The sequence below is a fragment of the Miniopterus schreibersii genome, assembly GCF_964146895.1.
Source record: "Miniopterus schreibersii genome assembly, chromosome: 3".
NCBI lineage: Eukaryota > Metazoa > Chordata > Mammalia > Chiroptera > Miniopteridae > Miniopterus > Miniopterus schreibersii.
The window spans coordinates 101,465,213-101,485,344 of record NC_138103.1 but is presented as its reverse complement, the minus strand read 5'-3'; the positions used below and the strand labels follow the sequence as shown (position 1 = coordinate 101,485,344).

Here is a 20,132-nt window from a genome sequence, read left to right as displayed (position 1 = left end):
CTACTGTTAGCATGATGCCAATGTCCCTTCTGACTCCTAGGCTTTCATTCTTTCCCTTTTCAAATTGTTTGAGGGAGAGTTTACATCCAGGAAAATGCACAAATATCAACTATACTACTTGAAGAATTACTACACACACACACAGAGCAATGTAAATATACATGTATGTGTATTCACACACATCCGTGTAAAGTTTAATTATTTTCACATAGCAATAATTAGCACACATTAAGGTTGTCAGGTTTTTTTTTTTAAGCAATATTAGTTCCCTTGGATGAGAAAAGCTTTCATGATCGGACCCACGAGGAGCCCTCCCAGTCATTTCCTTCGCTTAGGGATTCTCAGTGCCTTTAAGACCCAAATATAAGCATGTGGGGTGTAGGGCGATACCGAGGTTTATGTTTGAAATTTATCTCAGTCACGGCATCATTCTTTCACATCTTACAGGGTCCCTGGTCTACTGTTTGCATTACCTTTCATTTAAAACTCATCCTATCACAAATACTGTCCTTGATGTTCCATCATATTAGTTCAGTTAATCAGTGAGACAGTCAGCTTAAGGGACTGCGCCTCAGTCCCCAGCCGGGCTGCCTGTATGGACCGTGTGCCCTCCTCCCGGGGGAGGCCTGTTTGTCACACAGCCGGCCTTTGGTACTTGTTGAAAAAATGACAGTAGGTCTGCTGCACAATCATTTTCCCCGCCTATCTCTGTGAGTTCTATAAACGAGAGACTGATACGATTTTTAGCGACACTATTTTTCTCATGTTTCTTTACGAAGTACGGGTCCATATTTGTGAATCGTGCATTCACTCCATCTACTATTGTTACGATGCCTTCATAGCTTTTCCCATTTCTATGCGTTTTCATGTAATTAGGTTTGTGACAAAATAAACTTCATGTTCAGCTTAAAGGCTCACTGTCTCTTCAAGGAACAAACAGGAAGCACGTCTGGACGGCTTCATCCAAGGCCCACCGCTGCACAAACGCATTACGCTGGGCGCCACCAAGGCCACGCACGCTCAGTTTTACCTCCTCTGCTTTGAGTGTAACATTTTTAAACAAAACTGATCTTCAAGCCATTTGGAATTTGTTTTACACACAGTCCAAAGTAAAGAGCTAAACTGACTCCCCCCAGGCCGCAGGTCATCTCTTCCCACACCACTCAACAAATCATTTTTATTTTACAACCTGATGTGATACCTCCTTCAACAAATATACTTATAACTTGACGTATTCTGTGGGTAATCGGCCACTACTGTGTTTTGTTAAAATATTATAGGATAGCACAGCATGTTTTTGTATATGGATGGCCCGGACTCCCTTAACTTTTTTCTAGTTTTCACTTACCTGAGCCCCGGTGGCGATCTCGTCGGCAGCCTCGTTCATCACCCCCAGGGTTTGGAAAGCAAACACGCACAGCTCGCGCTCGCACACGGTGGGCTGCGGGGGGGGAGCAATGACAGCCACTTAGCCCACCTTCCAGTTCCTCAACGAAGCTTATGACGTGACGTTTAACGAATGGAAAACGCAGAGTTTTAGAGTGTTAGAAAGAAAGGAATTGTATCCCTTTACCTAAAAAAAAATTTCTGTATGGAGGCCACAATTGGTAAATAGCCACTGACTGATATAAAGTCAAGAACGTGGTTAGGAAATCCGTTTCAGCCCGGCCGGCGTGGCTCAGTGGTTGAGCGCCGACCCATGAACCAGGAGGTCAGGGTTCGATTCCCGGTCAGGGCACAGGCTCCATCCCCAGCAGGGGGCGTGCAGGAGGCGGCCGATCAATGACTCTCCTCAGTGATGTTTCTCTCTCTCTCCCCCCCTCCCTTCCTATCTCTGAAAAAGAAACATAAATAAAAATCCTTTTCAGTGAGTTGTAGGCACTTGCACTAGGAATGATTTAGCATCAGATAAAAATATTCTTAAACTGAAACATCTCTCTCCTGCGTAGTAAACATTTACACGTGAGCTGTATAAAGAGGCCGACCCCTACGCTGGTGACAGACGAAAGAACAAGGTTAAACCCCCAGCCTGTGCAAAGCGAATAAACGAAGGAGAATCCCACCTATTCCCAGTAATTTTCTTTGGAAGAAAGAAGCACGACTCTGCTCACTTGCTCCCCAGCTCTTGGGAGATTGGTTTTGTCACGAAGATTTTTGACTTCAATAACCTTCTGAAGTCAACGGCACTAAAATATACACTGTGTGATGGCTTCGGAACAGCTCTCATCTTTCAAATCCAATACAGTGTCATCTGTTTGATTTATCTTATCTCCTGAGTCACACTGCATTGGGCAGCTGATGACGCCTAGCGCGAGGCAATCACGGCGCCGCCGCTCGGCAGAGAGGCATTTGTTAGCGCGGCGTCCCCCCGCGGCTCCTTCCAGCAGCCCACTGGCCTACCGGGCAACCAGGGGGACGTGCGGCCCCCGTGGGACACAAAGGACGCTCCTGGGGCAGCTCTGTGGACACAGAGCATGACCAATCACACAGGCGTCTGGCTGACGCTCCCCTAAGAGGATTTCAGGGGGGGCGGAATTGATATATTTCCTTTGTCAGCCTGAAATGTGCAGTTTGATTCCATTTCAGAAACATCGGGAAAAGCTTCCTTGGGGAGGAAATTAATGGGGAAAGTTCATCCAGACTCAAGCAATGCACACTATTTGGAATGTATCTGTATATGCAGAGAGCAGACTGTGCAATTTCTATTTCTTTTATTTGAGTGTTTAATCCACTCTTAAGCTTCTATTTTGTGTGTGTGACCTAAGTCGTATGTGTTTGAGCCTCAATTCCCCCACTAACATTGGGTTGTTTCTTTTGTTTTGTTAACTTTCTCCGGCACGGTATGGTCTGAAACAATAATAGCAACCATTGGTGGCACGTTTACTACAGTGTCACACACTAACACTGGTGTCTGTGAAACTGTACGCAAGTGAGAATCAGGGAGAAAGTGAACCCTGGGAATCACTAGGGGTCCCGGCTATTAATTCATGTGCCAGTTACCCCAAGTTCACTGAGGAAGTAACAGACACAGAGGTTCTGTTTTCAATACTCTTGCCAGGTAACCATACACTCTTTATGATCACAACCCTTAACGGGTATTATTAATTTCACTCGGAAAACAAGCACCTTAGGGATGAATATTTGTCTGAGGCCACCGTCAAGTTGGATACACAAAAATTAGGTTCTCAGGTTTCTCAGCTGACTTTGCCTTAGCTGGACTGGGCATCATCCTCGAGTGGTGAGGACGGACTCCCAGGACTGACCACGCCACGCAGCGCAGTGATCTGGGACCCGCGCATGGCCGGAGGAGCGAACGAGGTCACCGTTCTAACAGCTGCCGTGTTAACACTCGGGTTGGTTTCCAAGTACAGAGAACCAATCGTCGGGTTTGGGTTTGGTTTTCTGATAAAGAGTCAAACTTCGCTGCCAAACTGGGAGGTCGGGCATCTCTGAACAGCCCTCCTCACGTTACTGTGAGTTTTATGCAGATCGAAAGAAAGTGTTGCACATCCGAACTCAAACCTGAGAATGACATTTATAAACTTTGCAAAAGAGAAAACTGGAGCATTCTGGCATTTCTAAATAATTATGGCTATAATTGAAAAAACCCAACACAACAGCAAATGACAAACGTTGGTGAAGACTTGGAGAAACTGGAACCATCGTCCTCTGTTGTTAAGAATATAAAATGACAAAAAAAGTTGGGTGGTTCCTCAAAAAATTAAACAGTGTTAACATATATCCCAGTAATTCCATTAACCAAAAATGCGTAAACATATCTCGTACATCCATATAATGTAACATGATTCCACCACATAGAGGAATCAAGTACAGATACATGTTACATGGATGAACCTTGAAAACATTAAGTCAGAGAAGCCCAAAACAAAAAGCCACATAATGTATGGTTCCATTTACATGAAACGTCCAGAACAGGCAAATTCAGAGATAGGAAGTAGATTAGCGGTTGGCAGGGGATGGGGGAGGGGGAGCTGCACTAGCGGTTACGGGGTTTCTTTTGTGGGTGATAGAAATGTTCTGGAATTAGAGTGGTAATGGCTCTACGACACTGTGAATATACTGACAAGCAGTAAACTGTACACATTAAAATAGCAAATTATATGTTTCTATGCTCCCTCAGTCACGCCCTGAATGTGTCAGTGAGTTGGCATTTTTTTGAAAGTTTATTCTGATTTTCTGCATGCTTCTATATTCCTCTTCTAACTGGAATAAAGACGACCCTCTCCACTCTATAGCAAGCATCTTAATTTGTGTGGCTTTGAAAAAACACTGTTTACAAGTTTATATATATACATAAATACACATCTATATCTCTCTCTCCGTATGCATCTACATCGGCATGACATAAATGATCTATGAGAGACATAGATAAATGGGTGGAAAGAGAGCTGACACATAGGCACATTCAGGAAATACAATAAAAAATATTTTCCTAACATAACACGACTTGCTCCTGCTTGGATTCCTTTAAAAACAGTAATTCACTAGTCATATACCACTCTGTTTATTAAATAGTTTGCTCAACAAGGCGTACTTACTGTAAATGCAGTTATTTGCTTATTTACTTCTATACCTGAACCCCCTTCACCCATATTCTACGCCAACACCGACATTCTCCCCGCGAGAACTGACCCTGAGCATGGGGCCGTTCTGAAAGACGTGTCGCTCGTCGCAAACCACACAGTACTCGTTCAAGACGGGGATCCGCTGCTCAGCAAACTCGATCGTCTGAATGAAACGACACCAAGACATAATAGGTCAGGCTCGCAAGTGACTGGAGCACCCACTTAACACTGAAGCGTTTCTCCAGCAGCTGGCTTCTTGCTCCTACCTGCACGAGGAAGCCGCAGTCTCGCACTGGAGCGCATTTGGCACCATTTGGCTAAAAAAAGGCAAAATAAAAGAAAATGATTGTTTAAATGGGGAAATATGTAAATTATGGCCTTTTATTTTGTGCAACCCTGAATGAATATAGATGTGGTCTAAGATCGCCTGTAACAGGAGTTCAGCGGCTGACAGGACATCGGGAGGCAGAGCCTCTGTAACTACAGCGGGTTCTGCCATGGCCCCTGCGACCTCTGTCTGCACTACATGGATGTTCTTCCTTCCTGACCTCCCAGTGAAAACGATGGGCACCTTTACCTAATCGCAAAAACCTACTTGCTCCATGGCTCATTGTCAAATGCTCCCACCTCCTCAGAGTGTTCCAACCTTATTACAGTGACACAGAATTATTTCTCCGAAGACACGTAGGACGGGCGCTGAAACACGTCCAACCCTGAGCTGTTACGTTACGCGTCAGCTCAGCCATGCGGAGGACACTAAGGCAGCCTTTCATGTGGCTCTTCGACACGATTTTCTATATGTCCTAATACCTCGCTTTGGTGAGAAATGTGCTTTAAGGGACGTCTACGTAAAATTATCAACATAGTCAAATACATTTTTTAACACAAAGAGAATTTTATGGCAAAATTTACAATTTGAGAAATAACTTTATACCAGAAACACAACTTTCTAAAAATAGTATCTTCTTCCATTTTGCAACTTCATCTATTTCAAGGGGCATCCATATCAACGGTGAAGAGCTAAATACGGTCCACCCAAGAGACACTCTCATGCTGACCCAAGGCAAACAAAACACGTATCAGCTATTTTATGTAAATTACGTACACAAGGTACGTCTGCTTCCTCATCTGAAACGGGCTATGACGCAACCACTCCAGGGGTCCGTTTTGTGTAAGACTGACTCCCCATAAATACCACCCGGCGTACTTGGGCTTTGATACTTTCACCTCCCAGGCCCCTCTCCCCCCAAAACAGCTTCAGGATAAAGTGGCCGGATTCACAGCACCGAGAGCAGCTGCAGCTGAGGCAGAGGTGCAGCCGTCCACCGACGCTGTTCGCGGCGAAGGTTAACTCCTGGGCTAACAGGAAGGACGTTACCGTAGAGTTAATTACCAGACAGCCTTGTCCTTCACTAGTATGTGAGAAAACTAGCGACCAGGTGAACCTACTGAATGAAGCGTTGGGACTGCAGCTTGCTTAAGAGGATGCTCTGCGAACCCCGCTGACTTCTTTCCATTTTCAGTAGCTCTCGTTACCATTTGGCCTGGACCTCAAATCAATCACTACATTTATTTTTTTTCAGAACCAAAACGAACATTCCAGTACCAGCGGCAAACGTCTGGCGGGCAACGTAATATTTACCCAAACCACCTTGCTTCTTTCCTCTCCCAGCGAGCGCCCTGCCGATCTCTAGACACCTGTCCTGAGCACCTGAGCTTAGCCCTGAAGCCCCGGGGGTGGAAACGGTTACGCACAGCGGGCTGGGACGGTGAGCAGGACGGGGTCAGGATGCCCATGAGCCCTGAGGTGAGGGACAGCCTGCGGCCCTCCGAGCTGGGCTCCGAGAAGGGCTCGGCCCGGGGCGACCGGGGCGCGCTGGCGGGGCCCTTGCCGAGCAGCTTGTGGGCTCGCAGGCCGTAGAGCTCCTCCACGCGCAGGCTGCTGGAGTAAGACCTGCTCAGCAGCTTGTGGGGCTTCAGGCCGGGGCCGCCGTGCTCGCAGCGAGGGTCCCCGGAGCAGGACCGAGTCAATAGCTTGTGCGGCTTGAGAGGGACGCAGTCCTCCTGCTTGGCGGCGGCCGGGCAGGGCCGGGCCAAGAGTTTGTGCGACTTGAGGGTGGTCACCGCCTGCTCGGCCCTGGGGTCGCTGGACAGGGAGCGGCCGAAGGTCCGGTGCGTCTTAGTGGCGCAGGCCTCCTCGGCCTTGCCAGTGCCTGAGCAAGTCCTGCGCAGCAGCTTGTGCGTTTTGGAGATGCCGTCTTGCTCGGGTTTCAGCTTGGATTTGCTTTTGCCGCAGCCAGGGGGAGGGTAACTTGGCGACCTTCAAAATTGAACCACAATTAGTACAGGGCCCATCAGGGGCAGGACAGACCGTGGAGGACGCCTGTCAGGCCCCAACTCAGCTGGGTGGCAACCACCACCTTGTTTTCGCACAGCCCACTCAGCGACAGCTGAAATCAGAAGCGTGCAGAAGGACCCCGGCAACTGAAATGCATTTTTCCTGAAAAGCAAAAAGAGGTTATGGGGTTTTCCCCCTCCTGCTTATCCCAGAGTCCTATACCGAGGTAACTTAGGTGGAGAAGACTCTGATTAGAAAGCAATGCCAGCTGGGCTGGCACGGCTCAGGGGATGAGCGTCCACCTAGGATCCAGGAGATCGGGGTCCGATTCCCGCTCAGGACACGTGCCCGGGCTGCGGGCTCGATCCCCACGGGGGGACGTGCGGGAGGCAGCCGATCGACGACTCTCATGGTTGATGTTTCTCTCTCTCCCTGTCCCTTCCTCTCTCTGAAACCAAGAAACACAAATCTAATGAACAAAATAAACTGATGAATAAAACAGACCCAGAGGCATGGACGCTTGGAAGAGACTGACAGGCCTCAGAGGGAAGGGGGCGGGACAGGAGCGAGGACTTGCACGCATACACGCACAACCCATGAGCAGACAACAGGGAGGTGAAGGCTGGGGGGCGGGAGCTGGGCGGAGCGGGGCAAGGGGGGAAAGGGGTGGCATCCGTAATACTCTCAACAATAAAGGTTAAAAAGCAAGCAAGCAAAGGAAGTGATCTGGGTGAACTGAAGCAGACAGGACGCTAAGGGACACCTATGCTTCTGACCAACGGCAGGTGTCCCGGCCATTCGGAAGCCGCGAGGAGGGTACACGGGCGCCGAGGGGACAGAAAGGGTGCTCTGGGCCGAATACAACGGGGTCACAGGCTCAGCGTTTAGCAGCGCAGGACGTGGCTGCCGTACCCACCTGCGCAGGGTAGAAAACAAATGCAGGGGGGACTTCACCTTCTTCTCGGACAGCTTCTTGGTGTGCAGGCAGCTCGACTTCTCTTTGCTCTGTTTCCACTGCTGGGTGACGAACGTCTGCATGATCCTGCGGACCCAGAGCGAGCCTGTTAGCACCGTGCCCGGCCACGCGCGGCGAGGTTCCGGTCTTTACCACGCGGAGGACGCGAGCGTCGGAGGAAAACACACGCACAGCGGCCAGGGAGACGCTTCATTTCAGAGCCATACAAGATGTCTTTGCACGTAAAGAGAGTCATGGGGAAAAGGCTTATGACTTTGTGCATTGTTATTATTAAGTTACTGTGATAGAACTAAACTATAAACGACAGGAGAACTGATGAGAGAAGAGAGGCTTATCACGATCACAAAGGACGGCCCTTGGATCGACGATGTTTGCTGAAGGCGGAAAACATAAATTTAAAAAATCTGAATTATTCTGTTGGTGCCAGGAATATAGTTTGAAAATGTTGTTAATAATTGCAATTTTACTTATTAACACACAAGCAACGTCAGTCTCTTTTTACTTACTTTGCTTATGTGGTTTTCTTCATAAGAAGTAAAACAAAACAAAACAAAACTGTCTGCTCCTAAGTAAAACGAAGCCGGGTGAAACGGGCTCCACGGAGGAATCTGATTCTAGCAAATTTTACCTTCAGCACAGCTCATTTCTCCTTTAAATACAATGGGTTTTTATTTTAAAGAACTTAGTTACTATAAGGCGGGAATGTGGTAACCGCTGAGCTCAACGGGCCCTGGGTCACGACGCTCTGCGCTGTTCCGCGGTAGCGAATCCCGCAGGGCGGCCGTGCGCGTGGACCAGCCCTGCTCCCGAGGGGCCTGAGCTGCAGGCGCTTCTCTGGGCCCCACCTTCCAGGTGGCAACGGTCCCTTCAGGTCTGATACTCACGCAGACAGGAACTTCCACAGTTAAACGCTATGTGTGCAATGAATGAAACACGCCGGCTGCCTCTCGAGTCAGCTTGGCACTGCGCGCGTTTTCACCCAGATCGCTTTGGGAACGGGAAAATGGGACCACTACTTGTTTACAATCTGCCATACACCAGGAGAGGACCGTATGAACCCTTTCTCTTGGATTCTCGGGACACCCGCAGACAGCGGCTACACTGCACATGCACAAACACGGCGAGGAAACGCCTGCCTGCGTTAGCCGGCAAGGCGACCGGCCTGTGTTATCGGATGCGACCTGACGCGGGTGCACACGAACACGTGCTGTTCAAAGAGGCAGTGTGGCTCTTGGCGCTAAGCCAACAGGAATTTCTCAGTGTCCCTCAGGTCCTACCGACTAACTCAGATCACCAGACAGGGCGGCCCCCAGACCCGCGGCCCAGTCTCTGCCAGTGTGGCTGCCAAGCACGGACTCCTTCTGGGCCTTTTTAGCTGTACAGGTAGGAAGGCGTGAACCTGTGCTCAGTGCTGCATAATTCCAATTCGCAGTGAACTCACCTCAGGGCCCAGGACAAGAGAAGGTTTTCATTTGACACTTAAACTTTGAAGATTTTTTTCATCCAAGACTTAAATGTAACAGTAATATGAGAGTCATCATTTTCCCGTCTCCATCTGGAACCCCCAGTGACACCACCCTCTGTCCCAAGCAGATCTGGGTTAGCTGCCTCGTATGAATCGTCGCCCGATTAAATTTCCTCAAGACAGAGGTGAGCGTGCAGACGGCATCCTTGCGGAGGGAGGGCCCACACCGTACATTTACACTCAAGTGGAATCTGCATATTCAGAATAAATAATCCTGGAAGGCTCTCGAAGTGCAAATTCTTAAAGCTGGTATTTTAGTAAGTATGGAATCTACTAAGTTCCTGCTTTGACTGTGACTAATGGAAGATAACCCTGGACTTCCAGTCAGCTCGAGTTGGGGAATTTTCTGTTTGCAAGAGATCAACTGGATGAGTCGAAGTCCCAACTGAAAGCACAGGGTTTCTTTTCAGAGGGAGCGTTTCAAAGGGGTAGGTGTGGGAGCAGCGGACAGGGTGGGGGTCGAGGGCCCGTCTCCGCAGAACTGTCACCACCTCTGAGCACCACAGAAAGCAGAGGAAACCTCCAGGACCCATGAGGGAGACAGTCTGGCGAAGGCTGCAGCCGGGAGCTGACAGCAGAGCTTCCGGGGCTGATGGGTCAGCTCATGGTGACCTCGCCGGGCAGAACCAGACAGGACACACGCCCACGTGCTCGCTTCCTCCGGTTGGTCCCCGGGAGAGACTCGGGGACCTGGGTGCACCCAGCACAGCCCCCCAGGTGCAGCGCCAGGGGCTGGAGGCAGAAGTGAACCTGGGGAGCACAGGAGGCGCCGGCCCAGTCCCGACGTCAAGCTCGGCCGGCTAACTTCCCGGCGCAGCGCTGGGCGTCGCAGCGGCCTCCTCTCCCGGGGGGGCCCTCGGGAGCCCGCACTGAGTAAAAGTGGGGGGAATGATCAGCGCGGCGAGAACTCAGCTCTCCTGAACGGAAGTTGAGTTTTTGTTTTGGGGAAAACTTACTTTTTCAGCTGATGCCCCAACCCAAACCGCTCCTTGGTGGAAATCTGGAAGACGTCGACAGTGGGCACTGCGAGAGAGGAGAGGAGTGTGGAGATGGGGGGGGGGCTCACATATTTACACACCATACGTAACGTACACAGTCGGAAACAGCGGGCACCGCGCGATGGTCGCTCCCATGCTTTCGGCAGGGAGCCGAAGGCCATTCCTGATTGTTATGTTAGACTGAGGTGTGGTACGTGTTTATAAACGTATAATGGTGAATGGTCTTCAAAAATATGTATTAGTTGTGAACAGTGACGTGTAGCACAGTAGAAAAGAGGAGGTTTGTATATACATACACCATTTTTTTAATCCTGACCCAATAATATGTTTCTATTAATTTTTAGAGAGAGAGAGAGAGAGAGAGAGAAACATCGATGAGAGAGAGAAACAGATTGGTTGCCTCCTGTACTCGCCCCGAGTGGGAACCGAACCCACGCCCCCTGGGGTGTATGGGGTGAGGCTCCAACCGAGCCCCCTGGCCAGGGCCAGACATGCTCCTTTTCCTGGAGTAAAATAATGCAGCATGAGCGTGAGGCACAGGCGGCCTCCTGTTCACCGCAGGCATGTCAGGGGCCTCGTATTTTTACCCGACACACGCGTTTCTGTAAGTTAGTGACTACGTTTGAGATTAATAATAACCTCTCAAAGGAGTCACTCAGCACTCATCATTCAACGGTGTTAAAGAGTATTTGACAGAATATACTAGTAAAATATTTTCATGTTTTAAAAAAGGTGAAAGTCATTCAATTTTCCCTTGTCTCATGCCATTTAGGTTGGGAAGGGCTGCTTAAGATGCGTGGGAATCACTCTAATACTCGGGTTGTGTAAACACAGAGGGACCAAACACAGGATGATCTGTGCAGGAAAATGTTTGCATGCTGTTCACCACGTTCAAGTAAAAGCACCCCTGCCCTCGAGATCAGAAACTAGATTTATATTCCAGCAATTCTGGAAAAAATATGTAATATCCCAAGACTCATAACAATTGCGACTTTTCACTTCAGGTGTATTTCCCCCCCATGGGAGATGAAAATAATCCTTGTCTCTGCCTTCAGGGTGGGTAAGGAGACGTATTTCTAAGTCCTGTCGTCCCAGCTCACTCGCAGACACAGCGTCAGATCGGCTCCAGCCAAATACAGTCCACGAGAATTATTCACACATCCCGAAGCCTGGGAACGGACGCCTTTCAAGGAGAGCCCTAAACTGGGTCAGTCTCAGCCTGGGATCGGCCGCACCCTTTAATATAAATGCTGACACCCTCAAGGCCACATACAAGACAGTCACGAGATCCTTTCTCCCCTCCTACTTGTTTGCAATAATCCAAATCATAAAGAAATGAAACCGTACTGTTTTCTCGGAAATGATATGATACATGTTCCTTTTTAGTATCACTGTCTCTTGCTGTCAGGTATTTCACATTAGCGCCCATTTAAACCATATTTTCCCCTCAAATTTCCACTAAGAAATAATAAGCTCTGGGGAAACTCGCTAGTCCGACAGCAAGGTCCTGAGCGAGCCTCAGGCTCACCAGCCTTATAGAGACAGGACCCAGCAAAAGGCACTGGAGCTTGAAACGCCACCACCCCCGTGGGGGACACTTCCAGAGGATTCTGCCACAAACAGAGCAAATGGAGCCATCAGAAGGGGCCCTACAGGGCCGACCCCAAACCCCCCATTCTCTGAAAGAGGGAGAGCTAAGGCGGACCACCACTAACATCTGCAAACAGGGGGCAGATGAGGGTGGAGCCATGTGCCCCGGGGCAGTTCTCTGAAGGGCTGGGCTGGCAGGTGCCCTCCAGGGGCCCATGCTGACCTGTTCTTGCCCCCTGACCCACCATCTAAGGCCAGGTTGGAGCCTGCGTGAAGATCTGGGGGCAGAGAATTTACTATGGAATCGCTCCACTCCCAGGACAGTAACTGATATCAGACGGGAGGGGGACACAGGAAAAGGGTCAGGTCCAGCTTCAGCTTGGCCCTGTGGGCAACACTGCGGCATAAGTCACACCACGGTTTGTCCCGCCCAAGGCAATGTCGCCGGCCAGGGCACTCCCACGTCTGTCACACCAAAGAATGGCGAGGGGTGAGCCGTTTTAAGCCGCTACGTTTTGGAGCGGGTGCACGTGTGCACCCTAGTTAGCAGGCAGGAAAAAAGGAATTTAAGCCAGTAAGTCTGGGAAAGATATAATAGGATCCTGTGTCCTCAATAGCTATCAGTTGAGATACAGTAATACCATCCCTTAAGGTACTGGAAAACAAAAATACTATAATCTCCATTTTCAAAACCAGAAATAAGTTACACCTACACTAAATTCACCAGCAATCAAAGGTGGGAAAATATGCCTTAAAATTAGACCTCAGAATCAGAGGCTTAATTAAATCTAAGGGCTGCCCAGCATATTCTCACTGGGCTTCTACTTACGCAAAGTTTTCTTTTAGGTTTTAATGTGCTTATTTCACAGCAACCTGTCAACCTCTAAAATCTATACAACTAAATGTTATATGTTTCTCTTTCCATTGGTTATAGTGACAATAAATCTTTGTTATTTAGGACACAAGTGTATTTAAACGTCATTATCAAGATAGCTACAATTACACTCAGAATTACCAAATGCATGGTCATTTTGCTTAATGCACAACTAGCTAATAATACTAAAAAGGATAGAGAAATAAAACCAACCTGGGCCATTTAAATACTGCGTAAGTGAGCAGTGTAGTCGGACAATTATGGGCTCTGTTCGAATCACTTCCCAAGCCACCGCAATCTCCTCCTGTGCCAATAAATACATTTTATAGACAAATCAGTCATCTTTTAGAGTTACTGATGCATTTTCCCAATTAAAAAATACTTTCTAACTTATTTTGAATAAATGCATAAATCATTAAGGCCTACAAATGATCACAAAACCTACTGGTTTGTGAAAAGAAAACCAAAGTACTTTCAATTTTTGCCTTCTCATGTGAAAATAAAAATGAAAATGTACGAAATACTGAAGTACTATACTAAGAGCCTGTACATTTCAGAGTATATTTAAGAACTGACACAAATACATATATACATAAAATCTGTTTCTTCAACCAAAGCATTTCTTCATAAATCACCCTGGAAAAGTCAATACGATACTAATAGCATTATAAGAGAAACAAAAATTAGACTTCCTCCTATAAAAGTAAGCGTTTTTTAAACGCTGCGTCACTTGGTACTTACATCAAGAAAGCTGACATCGACGTGCAGATCAATATCTACGTCATCAATGGCTCCATACTCCCTGCAAGCGAAGATTAGCGTCAATATTTTTGATTTCCTTAAAAGACGGTGTTGTCCTAGGCTATTTTAAATTAAAAATCTAATCATGAATTCTCATCCCTGACTTCCAGATGGCTCAGAAATGACTGTGGGCCTGAATCAACTAACTCCACCTGCTGGACTGCTGTCTCCCGTGACCTATTGGTACCACGTAGTCATCTTTCCATCTTTACCACGTGCATATGCATCAGTTCAACAGTTGTTCGGTCCATCGTTTTGAGCGTCCCTGGTTCTCTGGGGCCAATTAAACAATCTTCTCATGTGATTTCCCTGTTCTGTGCTCCATAAGGACACAGAGCTGCTTCTGGGGGGCAAAAAGGGGTTTCTGACACAAAGAAGGGGAGGGAAAGAGTTTCCTGCCACAACCACATGCCCACGAATTTTCCTTCCATGTTAGACATCAGCGGTTCTGAAACGGGTCCAGGTGTCTGCCTCATAGATCTCACTGTTTTCACAGGCAGCTCTAAAAGCCTGACAGATCAGAGTTGAAACAAGTAACCGTTATGTTCCATGTGAAAATATTCTGAAGACCAACTCTTCTCCAGCCCGGGGAGTGCCACAAACCAGCATATTTGTTTCAAAGTTTACAAGAGAGTATAAAAAAAACCGGTTTTTATATTCTCCATATACACACATCTCTATATGTGATATTTTTATAAAATTCTGGTTACAAATGCTAGACCTAGTGAGGGAGACAACTATAAACACAGCAGTAATGATGGAAGTCAATGGTCAATATTTACTGAGGACTTTGTGCAAGAAGCTGGTCTCAAGACTTTACACACATGTGCTCATATGCACTAATTCACACATGCACTAACCGAGGGCCCAGGTGGTAAAGTCAGTCAGTCACCATCACTCTGAACAGAGCTGGGATTTGAATGCATTTGTCCTATTTATTTACACAGGTGCTTACTCAGTTCAATGTGCAATAAGCTACACTCTGTGTTGGAAACCAGGTCGGACATTAACGAATGGTCTCATTAGGGTCTCATCATAGCCTTCCGGGGACAAGAAATCCATTGCTATCCTCATTTGCAAATGAGAAAACTGAGGCTTAGGAAAGTACAGTTTGCCAAAGGGCAGATAAGAAGTCAGAGGGAAAGACAGGTGCTTAGTTCATGCCCAATTTCAACACTGTCAAGCACAGTATCTGGCACATAGTACGTACTCAATGAAAACGTTTGTATATCACACATATATTCAGGAAATGCTAATATAGTACAAAATTGTGCCACTTTTATGGGATTCAGAGAATTTTTAATGATTATATGGTTTATGTAATTCAATGCATAAAAGAATCCAGGTAGTCTTTTTACTTTTTTAAAAAATTATATACCTTTATTGATTTCAGAAAGAGGAACGGAGAGGGGAGAGAGAGAGAGAGAGAAACATCAATGATGAGAGAGTCTTTGATCGGCTGCCTCCTGCACGCCCTCGACTGGGGATCGAGCCCGCAACCCGGGCATGTGCCCTGACCAGGAATCGAACCGTGACCTCCTGGATCCTAAGTCGATGCTCAACCGCTGGCAGCCTGTTTACTTTTGACATGTAGGTCAAAACTTGCCGCATTTTAAAACAGAATAACTTGGCCTCTCCGCTTTCCCCCTTCGAAATGTGTGAACACTCAGCGCACTTTCACCATGTGCAGAACGGTCCTTTTTATTCTTCCCTGGAAATTCTTCTAAAGGTTGGAAGGAAAGGGCTAAAAACTATTCACAGGGCAAGTTTTTAAAACTGCACGTGTCCAAACAGCTGTGTTACTGCAAGAACCTTTATGACCTTGTGCACACTGAGACATGATGCGCAAGGTTAGATACAAAAACGTGCCAGTTCAGCTGCGAATTACACAGAAAGGGCGACAGGGATAAGGACCAGGCCCATGAGCCGTTCCATCCGGGCCTCCAGTTCGGGGCTCGGCCAACCTTCCTGGGAAGGTCAGACAGTAACTATTCCAGCTTTTCGGGCCACGCAGAGCCTCTGTCATGGATCCCTCTTGGGTTTTCTTCCCACAGCCCTTTAAAAAACCAAACACCATCTGCAGCTCATGAATGGCACCATTTGCACCACTCAAAAACAGGGCCCACGACCCAGTGGTCATAACGTGCTGACTGTGAACACCAGCAAGTGACTCATAAGCGTAAAAAGTAAATACCCACAGCAAGGCTGATGGGGGCAGACAGCGGACAGCGATCCGAAGACGCCAGTGAGCAAAGAAGCCGCGACCTACAAGCACCCCCCAATGCAGTGCATGCAAACTGTCGCCTGGAAGAATGTACGTAACAGCAGAACTTGGGGAGGAAATGAACACTGAATAATCAGAGAAAACTTAAATGTGATTTTTAGAAATTACCCAGTACTAACAAAGTGGCTATAAGCACATATTTTAGATAACCAGCTTTCCTTCAATAACTGTCAAGGAAATTATACGTATACACTCCCATACAGGAAACTCTACCCAAGGTTCTTGGGAAATAAGCCCCGATTGCTACGTAGTTATTTCTGCCTCCAACAACCTGGTCAGTGATATTTTGAGGAGAAATGCATTTGTGATGATGCAGACACCTTCCCGCGGCCTCTGACACTCAACAGCTCGCCTGTCTAGCTCCACGCGCCTCCTCGATGTGTGCTTTTCGCTCAGTGTGGGAGAGACGCTTGTGAATGGGCCAGGAAATACGCAGACTCAGCCGTCAGGGAGAAACCTGGGCAGGTTAAAGCATCTGCAAGACTGTACCCGAAGTGGCTACGCATTTCTCTAGGGATGGCGGGGCGGAGGGGAACTGAAAAATGAAGCCCGGATAAGAAAGGAAGCCCGTCTAAAACCGAGTAAGAGGTGCAGTTGCTACAGCTCTGTCCTCAGCGTAAACACCTCGGTTCCGCCTGAAGACAGCCCAGGCCCTGGGAGCAGAGGTGAACCGCCTGGGGTCTGACACTTCTGAAGCTTGCATTTAGGATACGCGCCAGCATTTCTGGAAGAATACGACGCGCCGTGTTTCTCTCTTCCGTGCTCCCCCCGCCCCCCAACACCTCCCCCCGGTTCTCAGAGTCAGAGCGCCCTTCCCTAGGCTGCAGAGGCAAGAGGGGGCCACGATACCCTGGAAAGGACTCCTCAAACCTCCAGCCCAAGGTCTTTTGATGAAAGACATTCTTCAATGCAGGTTACGGTGGGAGTAAGAAACAGCCTCAAAATCTCAGTGTTTTACAGCAAAGCAGGACGTATACCTTGCCCACACCACACGGTAACTACAGAGCCAGTGGTGGGCTCACTGGGCACTAAGGGGCAGAGAAGACACGGGGTCCCCACCCCAGCACTCACGCTCACACTGCACGGCCCCAAACCAGTGTGTGTCCACGCCAGACGTGAGAAGGGCAGGGAAACACAGCCTCGCCGTGTGCCAGAGGAGGACCAGGTCTCCGCATGGTCCTGGTGGCCACCGCGGAGGAAATCTAGAATCACAGAGAAGTTAAAGGCTCCACCCCGGTTTCTGTGGCCCCGTCTAACGTTCCTCCCCCCCCCCCCCCCCCCGGAGATCCATGTTCGGGTGGTGGCCCCAAGTATAGCAGTATCGCCTCCTTGAATCTTAAAAACTCCCCAGCACGCCCTGCCCTACAAATATCAACTCCTAAAGGCCCTGTTACCATTGTATGCCCACAAAAAACAATCGAAACACACAAGTGACAATCTTGCCGTCTTCTGACCTACAGTAAGCATTAGCCACAATACAAAGGGCAGACTGTTACTCAGATGGCTTCAAATTCAAGTGGAAGATGGTGTGTCACAGAGCAAAGCGAGTGTCCTAGGGGCTGAGTCTGAAACCCCGAAAGCACATATCAGGGTCGCTTTGTTCAGACCCAGTGAGAATTCTGTGACTTGTAAGTCCCTCCCTTCCTAAAAATATTAATCTCAAATTGTTTTCAGATGGCACCAATCAATACTTTCCTATAAGTACGCGACTATAGGAGTACATTTATAATGAAAAACTTAAAACGACCTCATTTTGTGGCACGATTCAAGGTGAGACACGTTCAGAACAATCACAGGTTAGTCTCGTTTGCAGGGACCTGACTCCCGTCCCCCACAGGAGCCTCTGCGTCAGAACTGCCGCCCCGGTCACGAGTGTGGCTCAACACAGCCAGTGCTCTGCCCTCAGACATGGCCCGGTAGAGCGGAAATCACCGACGTTCATACGTTTACCATCAGCGGCTTTTCCTCTACCCTCCCTCACCCTTTCTGGATGGTTCTGCCTCCATCGGGGCCTTCTCCCTTGTTTCCGTCTCTTACAGCGAGACCTCGGATGTGCTTAGCTGCCCTCCTCATTACATGTAGCATTAAAAAAAATGACACCAAAGAGCCTATTATGCATATTGAGGTACTTTTGCTCTTCAAACTCCATTAAGTTCTTATAAACCTCAATTAAGTGAGAGAACAGCTAATTAGAACAGTCTGTTTTCAACAGACTTGGAACTTTGCAAGGAAGGGGAATCCAAGACCTTATGCCTAACGCCTCCGTCTCCCAGGTGTCCAGTCCTCGGTATTTGAGACTAGACGGTAAATTCATTCTGATTTAAGCAAATCAAACCCGCCCCGCTGAGATTCACCTTCACATCATTAGGCCTCTGGGAGGCTGTTTATTCTGGAAACGTCCTCTGTAGCTGGAGGAAATCTAGAGAGGATCTGGAGAAAATCTAGAGCAGCCAAGAACACGGCTGGTGCCCATTAAGGTCTGAAACGGATCAAAACTGGTACGTGAAATACACACGGGGGAAACTAATCACAGCCATGCATCACTCTAGATACTTCATTTAAATCAAGTTCCAAATATTCATCTTAATTCCAACAGTTGATAAATTATCAATAATTTTGTTAATAATGGAAAATACCAATAGAGATGATCATAGGTGTTTAACAAATGCCTGGGGAAAAAGTCCATATATAAGTGACGGTATAGTTGAGGTCTAGACAGCGTGGAAATAATGTGTTTAAAAAAGTTTTAAACGATAAAAGCAGTCCGTCTGCGCTAAGGTAGTCCTCCAAACAAAAATACGTACTTCAAAGGAAAGAAGGAGACGTCAGTGTTGTATTGTAAGATTAACTATATCCCACAGGCTTATTATTATTATTTTTTTTTTGCGTGGGGGGGGTTTAAATTATTGTGATTAAAGTTTTAAGCTTTCAAGCAAAGTTAGAAAATTAGTCCTTGTTTTGGGCCATTTATCGATAGTTCACATTTCCCTCTTCATTTATTCATTCTATAACCCTCACTGAATATCCACAGTCTCGACCCTGGAACCACAGCGGGGATCAACTACGAAACCGTTGCAGCTAATGTGCTCAGACTTGGAAAGCTGCAAAGACTTGCTTTCCCAACATAGTCCTAGTTGCTCTCAGTCAGTCACAGCTTCATAAGCCTCCTGGAGGCAGGGAGAGAGGGTTTGGGTTTCAACCCCAGCTTATCTAGGCTGCAGGTGGTGGCGAGTTTCTGTTTCTGCAGTGAGAACAAGACACTTGGAGTTTTAAATCAATGAGAGCTGCACTGCACTTCCTGAGGGAAAGTGCTTGTCTGCTCTCTCAAAATCTGGACGTGTCCGCCGAAAGCCACCGAGAATCCACCAGTCTGAGTTGCAGATGGGCCTGTGCTGTGCCAAACACCGGAACACAAGCAGGACTGAAAACCAAACCAAAGTAAAGCAAACAACACAGAAGGGCGTCCCCCCAGCACCCGCAGACTTCAGGGTGGAGAGGGGAGGAAGTAAACCAATAAACGACAAGATGTGAGAAGGACAGCGAATGGGGTGAGAGCCAGATGTGATGGGCGTCCAGGGCGCAGGATAACTAAGCTGTACTGGGGAACCACAGAGGGCTCAAAGCAAAGCTGACCTTTGGACTGGGCTTGAATAAACACCGCAGGGGGTTGGAGAGGGAAGCACTCCTTGGTAAGAAAACTGCTCGTGCTAATGCCCAGATCACGTGGAACAGAGCACAGGTGCACGACAGGGACAGTCTGGTTTGGGTGGGAAAGGCTGGGGCTGAGGTCAGGCTGGGCGAGGGCCTGGAGCCCATGGGCACTGCAGGCGACCCTTCAGGCAAAGACCGGGAACCTGAAATAGCCAGATCTGGCTCGTGGGAGGAAACCACCACGGTGGTAGCGAAGGGGTTTTCTTAAATTAAGGAGAGGAAAGAAAGGTAACTCAGGAGGGTGGGCTCTTCTGAATAATTAAAACTAGTAAAAATGGTCTAGAAATGTACCACCAAATAATATATTAAGTTACTGGAGAAACAAACACATGCCATTCAGATAAACACGGTGCAATTTTATGTCTTTTTCCCCTTTCTGTTTTGAGGGCCCAGATAACATATCCTAGTGTGACTTGGTTACCAGCGGTTATGCACTACTTACTTTTATT

The 20,132-nt window shown here is 47.9% G+C and overlaps 1 protein-coding gene across 3 annotated transcripts in view; it reads right to left on the bottom strand.

Moving 5' to 3' along the window:
- PARP8 (poly(ADP-ribose) polymerase family member 8) overlaps positions 1-20,132 on the bottom strand; it is a 129,141-nt gene that overhangs the window by 23,405 nt on the left and 85,604 nt on the right. For all 3 annotated transcript variants that reach the window (XR_013998385.1, XM_081131399.1, XM_081131400.1), the window contains exons 8-15: positions 13,629-13,689; positions 13,101-13,191; positions 10,382-10,448; positions 7,841-7,966; positions 6,342-6,906; positions 4,853-4,903; positions 4,654-4,749; positions 1,349-1,441 (exon numbers count right to left, since the gene is read on the bottom strand). Coding sequence is in view for 2 of the 3 variants with exons in the window: in XM_081131399.1 (XP_080987525.1) it covers positions 1,349-1,441; positions 4,654-4,749; positions 4,853-4,903; positions 6,342-6,906; positions 7,841-7,966; positions 10,382-10,448; positions 13,101-13,191; positions 13,629-13,689 (1,150 nt within the window). In the remaining variant the exon portion in view is untranslated. The remainder of the gene's footprint in view (positions 1-1,348; positions 1,442-4,653; positions 4,750-4,852; positions 4,904-6,341; positions 6,907-7,840; positions 7,967-10,381; positions 10,449-13,100; positions 13,192-13,628; positions 13,690-20,132) is intronic.